At 34.7% G+C, this 13,308-nt stretch overlaps 2 protein-coding genes across 2 annotated transcripts; one reads left to right on the plus strand and one right to left on the minus strand.

Moving 5' to 3' along the window:
• The first annotated feature begins 2,180 nt into the window (after nt 1-2,180).
• LOC122292972 (protein PNS1-like) lies at nt 2,181-5,822 on the plus strand. Its single transcript, XM_043101561.1, has 5 exons — nt 2,181-2,453; nt 2,571-2,840; nt 3,209-4,120; nt 4,839-5,072; nt 5,205-5,822. The coding sequence occupies exons 1-5, from the start codon at nt 2,436-2,438 to the stop codon at nt 5,382-5,384; spliced, it is 1,614 nt and encodes a 537-aa protein (XP_042957495.1). The 5' UTR covers nt 2,181-2,435; the 3' UTR covers nt 5,385-5,822.
• Nucleotides 5,823-11,539: 5,717 nt separating this feature from the next.
• LOC122292994 (N-terminal acetyltransferase A complex catalytic subunit NAA10-like) lies at nt 11,540-12,489 on the minus strand. Its single transcript, XM_043101588.1, has one exon. The coding sequence runs from the start codon at nt 12,363-12,365 to the stop codon at nt 11,769-11,771; it is 597 nt and encodes a 198-aa protein (XP_042957522.1). The 5' UTR covers nt 12,366-12,489; the 3' UTR covers nt 11,540-11,768.
• Between the last annotated feature and the right edge of the window lie 819 nt (nt 12,490-13,308).

The following is a 13,308-nucleotide window of genomic DNA, read 5'->3' on the forward strand; positions in this document are numbered from 1 at the left end:
TAGTGGAGCATTTTGAGCCTGTTGACAGTGTTGCTAGATTTTTGTTTTTGTTTTCTTTTTCATAAATAAACCCAGAAGAATTTACTCATTTATATTTAAATCTGTGATGGGCATGTTTTCCTATTTGATTTTATCAAACCAGGAGCTTACCAAGTTCATTAATTACTGCAATGAGATGAAAGCAGCCACTGCTGCTAACAAGCAAGGTGGCCAGACTCGAGTGCCGGCGAGAAGAAATTATAGATGGTGAGGCCACAAAGTATGATGTGGAGAGTTGCGGCTGTGCTGAAAGATGATTTCTTTTAGCAGTACTGAAAGAGGATCCTTTCCATCAAATAAAAAAGAAAAAGAAAAAGAAAGAGGATCTTAATCATTTTTTCATTTTACACTTCCGTTTTAGATCTAAGCAGCGATTTTATGATCACATTAATTAAAATTATTATTAAAAAATTAATTTTTTTTTTACGTAAATCTCATGATAGTAATTATTATTTTTCTTATTAGAAATGCTAAACCACCAAATACGAGTTTTGAATATGTGTTCCAAATCTTATTTTTTTACTTAATGATTAAGAAATTACTTTTTAACAATGTTGTGAATCTTTTATTTTTAAAAAAATATTTTAAAAAATAAATTAAAAAAATAAAAAAAATAAAAAAAAAAAACTTTTTTTAACCTTTCTCGTGGGTTCTCGAGGGAGGATGTACTACTCTGTAGTTTATAGTGCATGGCACGTCATGTAAGTGTAACATAGAAAACAACAAACTTTATGAGGTGAGATACGTGCATTTACTGCAAGAAAAATCACACATTACTATTTTTATTCTTTTTAATTTTTTTTTTTGTTATCAAATATGTACTATATAAATTATAAATACAAAAATTTAATTATTTTAAAAAAATAAAATTAAAAAACATTTTAAAAAAATTTTAAAAATAAAAAATTATATGATACGTTGTATACGTGGCTTATGAATAGAAAGCTCTTACTGCAAAAGTCAATGGCCCTTGTCGTCCTACCCTTTGATGATCTGACTCCTTCCATCCATTAAGAGCATTTATATTAGTTTGGCCAAATGAAATGTTTAGTCAAATTTTATATAATTTAATTCAAAAATTATTTATATTAGATTAAGTAAATTTAAAATAATTTAGATTTTTATTATAGTGGTTAGTTAAAGATGGAAGATTACTATTTATTCATCAAACATTAAAATATTAATTTATCATTTCAAACAAATAAATTAAATTAATTAATATAATTAACATTTAATAATATTTTTTAATATTAATTGAATATAATATAATTATTATTAACATTTAACAATACTTTTTTTAATATTAATTTAATTAGAAGATAATTACTATTAGCATTTAATAATACTTTTTTGTAATATTAATATAATATAATATAATTATTATTATTATTAACATTTAATAATACTTTTTTTAATATTAATTTAATTAGAATATAATTATTATTAACATTTAATAATACTTTTTTAATATTAATTTAATTAGAATATAATTACTATTAACATTTAATAATACTTTTTTAATATTAATTTAATTAGAATATAATTACTATTAACATTTAATAATACTTTTTTGTAATATTAATTTAATATAATATAATTATTATTAACATTGAATAATAATTTTTCTAATATTAATTTAATTAGAATATAATTATTATTAACATTTAATAATACTTTTTTAATATTAATTTACTTATAATATAATAATATTATTGTAATATAATATAATTATTATTATTAACATTTAATAATACTTTTTTTAATATTAATCTAATTAGAATATAATTATTATTAACATTTAATTGATAGAATTACAAAATGTGAGAAAATAAATTAAATAAAAAATTTATTAATTTAATAATATTTTATTATTATATAAAGAATGAATAATTAATCTAATATGGAAATTAAATTTGATAAAATAGATAAATATAAAAACGTGTTATTATTAATCAAATTTAAAAATAAATTTGATGAAACCAATACCAATACTCAAATCTCAGACTCTCAGCCCTCAATTCTTAATCTTATATAAATAAAATACTTGGCAAAGACAAAAGAACTCTAATTTAGAATAAATTAAATCCTATTTCTGTATGCTCAGTTCCAACTCTGTCCGACATCACACGCTGTTCCATGACCATCCTTAATTGGTGCTTGTTGTGAAGTTTCTGTCCATTTTGCTCACATTTGTGCTTGAATCTTCGATGGGGCCCATGTATTCTGATACTCTGAGTTAAGGTGTAAAAGCGGAGTGAAAAATTAATACAGCATATCCGGTCAGCTGGAAGGGTACCTCCAAGCATCAATAAAGTAGCAGCAACGTTGTTCACCACTGAACATAAAAATCAACAACTTTCCAAATACTACAGCCACCAGAGCCGCAGCCGCCATTAATGGGTGCTGCAGAACCTGTAAGATATATCTCGGATGTTTTTTTCTTTGAATTTTTGTTTGTTGCTTTTGTTATTTTTTGGTGGGTATTCCATGTGTGTGCTGAAGTTTGAAATGTTGTCGGGCGGTGGTGTTAGGTGGAGGAGAGAGGGACTGACGGGGTTGAAGCGAGAGAGGAGGACGAGGAGGAAGTAAAGGATGTGGAGAAAGGGGAGGTGGGTGAGTTGGTTGGGAGCAATAACCATGAAGAGTTTCACTTGTCAAGGATGCAGAGGCTGAACCCCACGAATCCTTTGAGGCTTGTCATTAACAATGCCACTAGAGTTGGAACTCCCTCCCCTTCTCAGCCTACCCAACCAGCTCAGCCTACCCAGCCTGCTCAGCCTCGCTCTACACCAACCCCACAAGTAAGTTGTCTCGAGTTTGCATAAAGATACTTTGAATTTGATGGCTTTTCAAGTTTCATTTCTGAAATTTGCAAGTGCGTTCCTAAAAAATGCACAAACTTGTTCTAAATTTTTGTTTGTAAATTTCAAGTCATAGTCGTATTTATAATTTTTTTTGGCTATTTATCTGAGATTTACCATAATTGTTTCTCCCCCTACAAAATACAGAAACTTGAATTTTTTTTCAGTCAATCAACGAAAACTTACGAGTCTATTTATGGTAGCTTATAATTTTGCTATACCCAAATGAAAAAATAAAGCCGCTGGCTCTCTCTAAAGTAAGTTTCATGGATAACTAATTTCTGGGTTTCTCTCGCTTTGCAAAGCAGTTATCACTAGCAACGTTGAATTCAAGAGCGTACACCAACAGAATATCTCTGGTTCTCTTCCTTCTGCATATGGTTGTGGCTATTGGGCTAGTTGGTTTTCTTGTATTCAAGGGTATTCAAGGGCTCATTGAAGGGTCAGCATCTATCAAAACAAAAGAGAAAGAAGTGTTGAGGCATTACCTGCCACAAGTTGAAGCTGCATCGCTTTTGAGCATTACTCTAGCGTTTGCATGGCAAAAGGCAGTCAGGGAATGGCCTAGATTCATGGTTAATTTTATACTGTGGGGCTCATTTCTTTTGTCATTATCTGCTGGAATTCTACTTATATGCTTCCAAAAGCCTCCCACAGATGGCATTGGAGTCTGTTTTATTGCCTTTGCGGTTGGTGATGGACTATATGCTTGTTGGGTCACGCCGCGAATCGGATTTTGTTGTAAGGTCCTGATGAAATCGCTTGAACCTGTATCGAAAGTCCCTGGTTTGAATCAGCCTATTTATTGGATGCTTGGGGCAGGATTCCTGTGGATGTCCTTATGGATTTTAGCTGTGATTGGAGCCTTGAATTTTTACGTTCCCCCATTGATCATTTTTGGGTTGTTTTTGAGCTTGGCTTGGACTGCTGAAGTAATGAGAAATGTTGCTAATTTAACAGTAGGTAGGGTAATTGCTCTCTATTATCACAGGGGAATGCAATCTAATACTCAATTCTGCTTCCAAAGAGCCTTGACTCGGAATCTTGGAAGTGCTTGTTTAGGCTCTCTCTTTGTGCCTACGATTGAGGCCCTAAGAATTGTTGCTCGGGCCCTGAATTTGCTTGAGGGAGAAGATGAGTTCATGTTTTGTTGTGCACATTGCTGTCTCAGAGTCATGGAGTCCATCTTCAGAAATGGAAATAGTTGGGCCTTTGTGCAGGTAATGTTATTGAAAAGCCTTTAGCTCTTGTGAATTTTCATCACTCTAATGCCCTTTTATGTAGTGTGAATAGAGGAACGAATAATGAGAGGCTACTACTATCTTGTGGCAGATAGGTCACCAGTGAAAATGTCTCTATTCAAAAGGAGAACCCGGGGGGGGGGGGGGGGGGGGGGGGGGGGGGTGGTTTGTATGAAACTATGCATTGCAATCAAAAGTAGTTTCTCTAGAGTTTAGAAGGATTAGATGATTTTCTGTTAATTATCTATGGCATTTGGGTATGGATTATGAAGATGGCAGAATATTTTTAGGTGGCAATTGTTATATGAATTAATTCTGATATTTGTGTTCTGGCTTAAAGCTTTGAGAATTTCATTCTGAGTCAAAGTTTACTTTTGTCAGAGTAGTCTAATTTGATTTAGTTAAAAGGGGTTCTCAGTATTGCGTAGTATTTAATGGTTGTTAAGTTTTTTATGCTGCTTCTAGATTTAGTTGAGGTGAACAACGATATGCTTTTTTTACTAGTTGTCATTCTCACCTGACAATATTTTACTCTGATTATTTTATAAATGCTGGATCATTTACAGTGCCATCGTTATCTGAATTTGATTGTCAATACAGACCACTATAGTTATTCACAAACTGCATTTTCGGTCAATTGTATAAGGCTAGTTAACTTAGAGATGTTATTCAACTATCTTTTAATCCATTTTTACAGATAGCTGCATATGGAAAAGGTTTTGTGAAGGCATCACAAGACACTTGGGAGCTGTTTGAGAAGCAAGAAATGGTATCTATCGTCGACTCTGACATAACCAGCTCAATCTGCTTCCTAACTGGAGTCTGCAGTGGCTCTATCTGTGTCATAGTTGTAGCTGCTTGGACTGCCAAAGTCCACCAAAATTTCACAGCCACCATTTCGCTCCTTGCATTCGTCATTGGATACCTCATGGTTGGTAGCCATACTTGATATATCCTACTTTATTTGATTATTTCTTCTCTGTGCATTCAATTCATGTGATCAACTTGGCCATTATTTAATTATGATCAATTTAACTTAAAAATTATTACTATGGTGCACCAGACCAGGATTGCCATGGCAGTACCACACACCTGTGTGAGTTGTTATTACGTTTGCTATGCAGAGAATCCTGACAACAGGCTGTTCGATAAAATGATAAAGGATCGTCTCAACTTTATTAAATCTGGCCACGATGTTGTTGTGCCTACACCTAGAGTTCCCCACCAGTTTGGAGCAGCGTAACCAGGGCTCCATCACTCCTCTAAGGGTATAAAAACAATGTGGACATCATTTTGGTCGTACCATTAAAATGATCACCCAAAATTGGGGTTTTTGAGGTCTTGATCAACCCAACTGAGCTTGAGCTAAATGATTTACAATGGTAGAGGTGGTGGTGATCATGACAAGACATTGAACCATTATTGGATGTTTTGGTCTTTGAAAGAAACATGGAGAGCCCACTGATATTCCAATGAACAATAGGCTACAAGATAAAAGGGTCTTCTGGTCATGCCCTTTGTATAATGCATATACTTTTAGGGATATTCCATTGTAAAACAGTCTCATTGTTGTTTTATAACTCTTTATCTAAAGCCATTAGTGATTTCTTTATCTGTGTACTTTATCTAATCTTCTGATGATGTACATGGTTACACATGAATTCTATTCCTTATTTAAATACTGCTGAGAGCTGATTGTGTTTGGTAGACTCAGTTAAAAAATATAATTTGTGCCTTTTGCGTCTGAAACCGTAGGTTGGACTAAAATTGGGTATGTATTTTTTTCAAATTTTCTTTTATATTTTAACCAAAAGACAGAGAAAGGTTATACAGATATAAAATGGATATTCTTCTAGTTATCAACCAGATTATAATTCTCCCCATTTGTTGCTATTTCCTAAATTATTGAATTGCAGGGACACAAACTTGAGGGGATATCAGTCTTGTCCCCCCATTTGTCGCTATTTCCCTTATGGCTCTCTTTTGCTTTTTAGGACTTTCTGAAAGGAGATTGAAAAAGAACTTTAAATTTTTATATATTTTTTATATTATAATAATATTTTATTTAACTTTTAACGCAACATTTTATCTTATCTTATCTAAATTATGTAATTAAATGAGTCTCACTTGATCCACAGAAATTAGTGTCGTACTTAATGTATTTGCAAATCGCCATTAATTATATCCATAGACGCAATCAACTTTCCCTTAAAAAACACAATTCCGGCCTCTCTGTTTGATGGATGTGATCTTTTGCTTGTAGGGGTTCTACCGAATCTTTACTCAAAACACAAAATTCCTTCCAAATATTTAACAGTAGACTAAAACTATTGCATACAGAACTCATCTAAAGAAAGAGCCTTCTCTTTCACTAAAAACAAAGAATTTATAGGTTAATCGTGATTTTTAGACTGTTAGTTAGACAATTAAGTTCCCAAATGGCAAATTCCCATTGGATGTGGTGTTGTTGACAGCAACATTTGGTATTTATAGTTGAACATGCCCCTTGACATCGTCCCCTACTTTTTATATTTGCAATACATCCTACCAAACCTTTAATGCCTATGCGAACAGAAGTCCCGTTCTGATCGAATCTGTTTGTGTATTATTTGGGGGAAGTCGAACAGGATTCTTCACTGTTTTTGTTCTTTTTTATAGAACTAGAGACAACTCTAATTGGCGTGCAGTGAAGGCTAAGGTAACTCACTTTTAAAAGATTGGGACTCCAATATTTCTTACTTTTTAATTTCCAAGTCCTCAAAAGACTTGTCAGGATGATGCGGTATTGCTCATTAGGTGGAAAGTAGGGTGGGGTTCAAGATGGTTCCAGATGGAAAGGACTTGAGAAAGAGCCTTTCTTTCTTTCTTTCCTTAGTGGAAACACACGACTTCCCTCCCCTAGTGGAAACATAAGAAATTTCGGAATCTTATCTTAGATGTATAGGACCGCTTAAATAAATTACCAGATTGAATCAAATAATTCAGGGATAGTTCATTTGGAGTGGTAGATTCAACCCTAAAGGTCGATGACTTGAAACACCAACCACAGAAACCGAAGTTTAGCCCTCCACCTCGCGCCAGCGACTTTGAAGCAGGCAGCCTTTTGAACATTTTCTTTGACCGCTTCACTCAGAAAATAAATCAAATATGAGGTAATCTTGAAAATCAGCGACAAGTTAACTGCGGAACTTGCAAAAGTTGGCACTTTCCTAACGTTACAAGGTAACAAATTCAAACGAAACGACTAGTTACCATTTGTTTACACGTAAAGTGCATAGTTAAAGAACACAGACATTGACTAGTGTTCGAAGACAGCATTCCGTTCATTGACCAAAACCAATGTTGTCTCCCCCCCCCCCCCAAAAAAAAAAAAAAAAACAAGCAATAGCCCATAGGAATATAAGCCCGTAAGCCCAACAAAAAGCCCACTAAAAACCAAGTAATTGTAAAACCTGACCTACCACATAACCTAACTGCAATGGCTTGAAGACAGTCTAACCTAGCCCTAGGGCTGAGCACCGACACAACCGGAGTTGGTATCTGGGTCGTCCGACTCCGACTCTGACTTTGTCGGAGGCCGAGTCCGACCTCCGACTCTGGCTCCGACTTGTTGGAGCGGAGTCGGGACGGAGTCGGTGAGAAATCTTCAAAAAACAAACCCCAACGACAGATTCGGCGCAGGGGGAGGGGAGCCGGAGGGAATCAAAACCAAAAAACAAAAAAAAAAATCAAAACCAAAACCAAATCCATAACAGAAAAGAGAAATCAAAGAGTGAGAGAGAGTGATTCGGCGCAGGGGGAGGGGAGGGAATCGCCGGGGGGGGGGGGGGGAAGAGGGGGGGCTGGGAAACCTAATAATAAGGTTTTGAGATGAGATGTGAGAGAGATCGGGATTCCGGCGCAGGGGGAGCCGGGGAGGGGAGAGAATCGGGGGGGGAGAGAGAATCTGAGATGAGAGGTGAGAGAAGCAAAGAGGGATTCGGCGCAGGGGGACTCGAAGGGGAGGGAATCGGGGGGGAAGAAGAGAAAAGGGGGGGGGGGGGGGGGGGGGGGGAAGACCTAAAAGAAAACACTGAAACGGCGCCATTTGGGGCTATTTTCACCCCAAATGGCACCGTTTCAATGACAGAAATTTGAAAAAAAATAAAGGGTTGCGTGAAACGGCGCCGTTTCACGCAACCCAGTTTCCAATAACGGTGCCGTTTAGCACTTTCTACTTCTAATTTCTACTTCTAAACAATAAAAATAAATTAATAAATAATAAGTGAGTAAAAATATATTTTAAGTTAGTAAAAATAAAATTTAGTAACAATTTAATGTGTATTATTTAATTAACTCACTAAAAAAATCACTAGTTAATTATTACTTTATTAATTATTACTAACTTAGAGAGTTATATATTAGAAATTTGACAAATTTTTTTTATTGTTGTTATATCCAAGGGAATATATTTAATAATTATGTAATTATATTGTGATATTAATTTAATATATATTAACTAATAGTATACTATTATATATATATATATATCATATATTAGTAATACACTAATGCTAATACTATTAAATTAGTAAATTAGTAAATTAGTAATATTTATTAACTTATTTACTATAGTCTAATAACTAGATAGTCTAGATGTAATAACTACTAACTAGTAACTAATAATATGTAATAACACTAGTTACACTAGTACTAATAGATAATAACTTAATGATATTAATTTAATATATATATACAACTAATAGTATATTAGTATATAGTATAATAGTAAATTAGTAATATTTATTAACTTATTTACTATAGTCTAAACTAATAATAACCAGATGTAATAACTAGTAACTAATAATATGTAATAACACTAGTTACACTAGTACTAATAGATAATAACTTAAAGATATTAATATATTAGTAATTTACTATATACTAATAGTCTAATACTATTAGTCTATTAGTATATAGTAAATTACTAATATTTATTAACTTATTTACTATAAGTTTATAACTAATAACTAGTGCGAATTACTAGTATATTATTGAATTTAACTAATGATGTTAATATATAAGATATAGTTATATAAAATCTATATAATCAATTTTAATTTTTATACATTAGTATTAAATGCTATTATAAATTTATTACTTATATATTAGTGTTATATGTTATATTATACATTAGTATTATAATGTTACATGTTATTAAGCATTTTAGTATTTATACATTAATATTACATGTTATTATATTTATATTTATATGATTAATATATAGAAAAACACATTTATTATTTATAAACTATGTATATTAGCGGAGCGGAGTCGGAGTCGGAGTCGGAATAGGGAGTCGGAGTTGGAGTCGGATCGAAGCGGAGTCAGAGTCGGATCTGCCTGGCCTCCGACTCCGACTCCGACTTCCCACTGGAAAAATCCTCCGACTCCGACTCCGACTTGTCGGAGCGGAGTCGGAGTCGGATTTTCGGATTTTTGCTCAGCCCCGGATTTTTGCTCAGCCTTAGTCTAACCGGCAGTATTTACCATATTTTCCTTTATTTTTAAAGAAAAAGAAATAAACAGTGTTTCCCAGAAGCCATGAATTGCCCAACATAGGCAACCACTAGTGGAGGCAACCTCTAGAGAAAAGTTATGTATTTCTGGCGCAAATGTCATTTGCATATCAAGAGACCTAGAGAGAACCATGTTGAGAGAGAATCTGATTGATGATGGGTGAACGACTAATGTGATAATTTACACATCTTTCGACAGGAATTCAAACTTCAGCTTAATAGCAATCCCATGCTGGTGTGATCAACAAGGAAAACATCCAAATGGATACATAATCTTCAGAGGATCTACACCTAATCAAAATCACCTGGAACCCCATTGCAATAGATAATCTTGTTACTTGCATTAAGCCTATAAGAGACCTGTCAATAACGAAATGACTCATATATAACCTTTCTGTCCTCCCACAAATCCCATCACTACACTTACCAGGAAAAGAGAAGAAAACGGTCTCCTCCTCAAGTGAAAATCGATATTGCATGCAACTCATCACTTGTACGTATTGAATCTAAAGAAGAATTTTTTTCCCAGCCAAATCCGTTCCCTAATGACATTGGCTTCTCAGTTACTACATTTACAACGTGGTGATATTCCTTTCTTTTTTTTCAGAGTCCTGTTTGGACTCCGACTCCAACCAGATGATTACCACCAACTCCTTTTTTTGATAAGTAGATAATTATCATCGATTCGGACTCTAACTACGACAGCTCTGACTCCAATAGGAGCGGAGATTGGAATGGAGTCAGAGTAGTGCAGTTTCTGCACAGCCCTATGAAGTATCAAGCACACAAACAAAGTACCAAAACCTCCAAATAAATCTTTGCAAGATCAAGAATCTTGCTGTATAGCACAGAACCAACAGACATTTAGAGGAGAGTTCCTGTATACTTGGGCTCTGCCTATTTACTTGTCAATAAAATCTCTTATTACTTATAATTAAAAAAAAAAAAGGACATTTAGAGGAGAGTATGGCAAAGATACTAGCCCATAAACATATCCCTCACCGATATTACACACATTAGATAAAGCCAGCAAGCTCTAGTTCAAATGTCATTCCCTCCCCTCATAAAAACAGGGATAAAAGGTGAGATTATGGGTTTAAGAGCCATTGGGTGCATATGTAGCTTATAATATTAAAAATAAAATAGTATAAGATAAGATAAGTTGTGATTTTAGGTGTTCTTTGGTATACTTCCTGTGTACTTGATGGAAGCAATGTCCATGACTTTTTTTCCTTAATCTAGAATGTATTTAGGTGTTCTTTTGTATACTTCATTTGTACACAGGCTATGCCTATTTCATTTGTATGAATAAAACTTACTTCTTACTTATAAAAAATAAATGATAAGTTGTGATTTTATCAAATTAAACCCAATTTAACTCAACTATCACTTCACCAAAGTGCACAATACCTTTTGCTAGCTTTTTTATTCAGGTTAAATTCTGGTGAAAACGAATACCACACTCATAAGACTTCCATAAGATCATCTCAAAACTTCCTAGCCCTTATAGAGCAACCAACAAAGCAATGAAAACGGGAGATTACTAGATTAACAAGCTAAGACTTAAAAAAAAAAAAAAAATCCCCATCTCAAAGACTTCGTGTTTACTCGGCCTCAAACAGCAGATAAAATTGTTTCTCATAGAGCAAGGGACATAATTTCTCATTTAGAAGTTAATTGAACTGTCACCAATGCACGACCTTGATCATAAGTAATAACAAAATTACCATACGTCAAATAAATACCATCCTTTGAAGGCATTACTACTCGAAGCAAATTTCAAGTAAAATTGCCAAAAATACTAGAAATGTAAAGCTAGGCACTAAAACCCAATACAATCTACACCATAAAAGTACACATAACATTGTATATCCATGTTCACCATAGTAAATTTACTACTGTCATGCATTATTCCTCATAAAACCAGCCCAACAATTAAAACCGACAAGACAAAAAGAAACAGAAAAGAAAAAAAAAAATGACAATCCAACAACACATACTTCCTCGGATGTCCGATTCATCAAATCCTTAATCGTAACGCCTCTTTCCACTCACTCTCATTCTCACTATCACGTTGCCTTCGCCTCCTTCTTTCCACTCACCTTGGCATCCACCGAGGAGCAACATCCACCACCATGCTCATGATGATGAGCATGTCCGTGACTATGCCCATGGTCATGATGATGATGATGATGATGAACCTGCTTCTCTCTCAACTGCTTCCTCATATCATAGGCATCCTCCCCATCAGCATAGTACTTGGCCTCCACATCATGAATCTTATAACCCAGGGTCTCCGTATACAGATTGAAGGCGGCCCTGTTGCTCTTCCTCACGTGAAGCGACACGTACTCGGCCCCAAAAACTTGCTCCATAGCGTTCTGCGCCGCGTTCATGAGTTTCGTGGCCAGGCCGAGCTTGCGGTGGGTGCGGAGCACCGCTAGGGAAGTGATGTGGCCGTGGCACTCGTTGCTCTCCTCCTCCATCTTGGCAAGCACGTAGCCGACGATGCGACCGTTGTAGTCCTCGGCCACATAGAGGAGCTGTGGCCAGGAGAGGATGTGGTAGAGGTAGTACTTCATCTGGTAGTTCTCCGGGAGGCAAAAGAGATTGCAGGTCTGCATGGCCAAAAGGTCATCTATGGTGGCTTTGCGAATGCACACCATTTTTTGTGTCGGTCTAGGTTTTGGCTGCTCTGGTGGTTTTTAGTGTCAGGATTAGGGTTTGTGCGATGGTCGATTTTGGGAATTTCGTGGTGAAGAAGATCAAGTAGTCGATACTAGTTATTGGGCTTTGGGCTTGGAATTCCACTGTTGCATATTGTGCGGGTTTGAAAAGGAGGGCTTTGCTGTTGAGAGTGAAACATCATGGATATTCACGTAACTTCTAGGCCCGAATTTATTTATTTATTTATTTTTTTCTTATTTTAGGCACGTGTTTGATTAAAAATACACGTCACAAACAAATATCAAGTTCAAATTGTTTAAATAGGCCAACACCAATAATAAAATTAGGGGTGGGCAGCGGGCCCTGCACCCCGTTACTCTGTTCCTGTTCGCCCCGTCCCCGCATGGTGGGGCGGGTAACATCGCCCTACATAGGTGGGGGCGGTCTACAAATATTTATATATATATATATATAAATATTTATATATATTCAAAAGCATAATTATATGTTTATATATATAAATATGAATATATTTTTATATTTTACAAATTATGTATATATAAATATATATTACAATTTGTTAGACTTGTTTATAAAGTATGCATTAAAAAATTTAAAAACTATATAGTTTAAAACTACACACTACAACTTATATAAAATATGCACTAGCAAATTTAAAAATTACATAATTTTTGAATTATAGTCATATTTACAAAATTTAAATTTACAATTTAGATCTAAAAATATATTTTTAATCACTTTTGGATCTAAAAATAATTTTTAAATATAAAAAAAAAATAAGTAATTTTTTAAAGGAAAAATGAGGTTGGACGGAACGGGTATTCGCTCCGCACCCCGCTCCCGGGATGCGGGGGTGGGGGACAGATGGAAAAACCCCACCCCGCACCATACAGGACTGGGTGCGGAGAGGGGGCTATCCCG

Source organism: Carya illinoinensis, chromosome 13 (assembly GCF_018687715.1).
Source record: "Carya illinoinensis cultivar Pawnee chromosome 13, C.illinoinensisPawnee_v1, whole genome shotgun sequence".
Classification (NCBI taxonomy): Eukaryota; Viridiplantae; Streptophyta; class Magnoliopsida; order Fagales; family Juglandaceae; genus Carya; species Carya illinoinensis.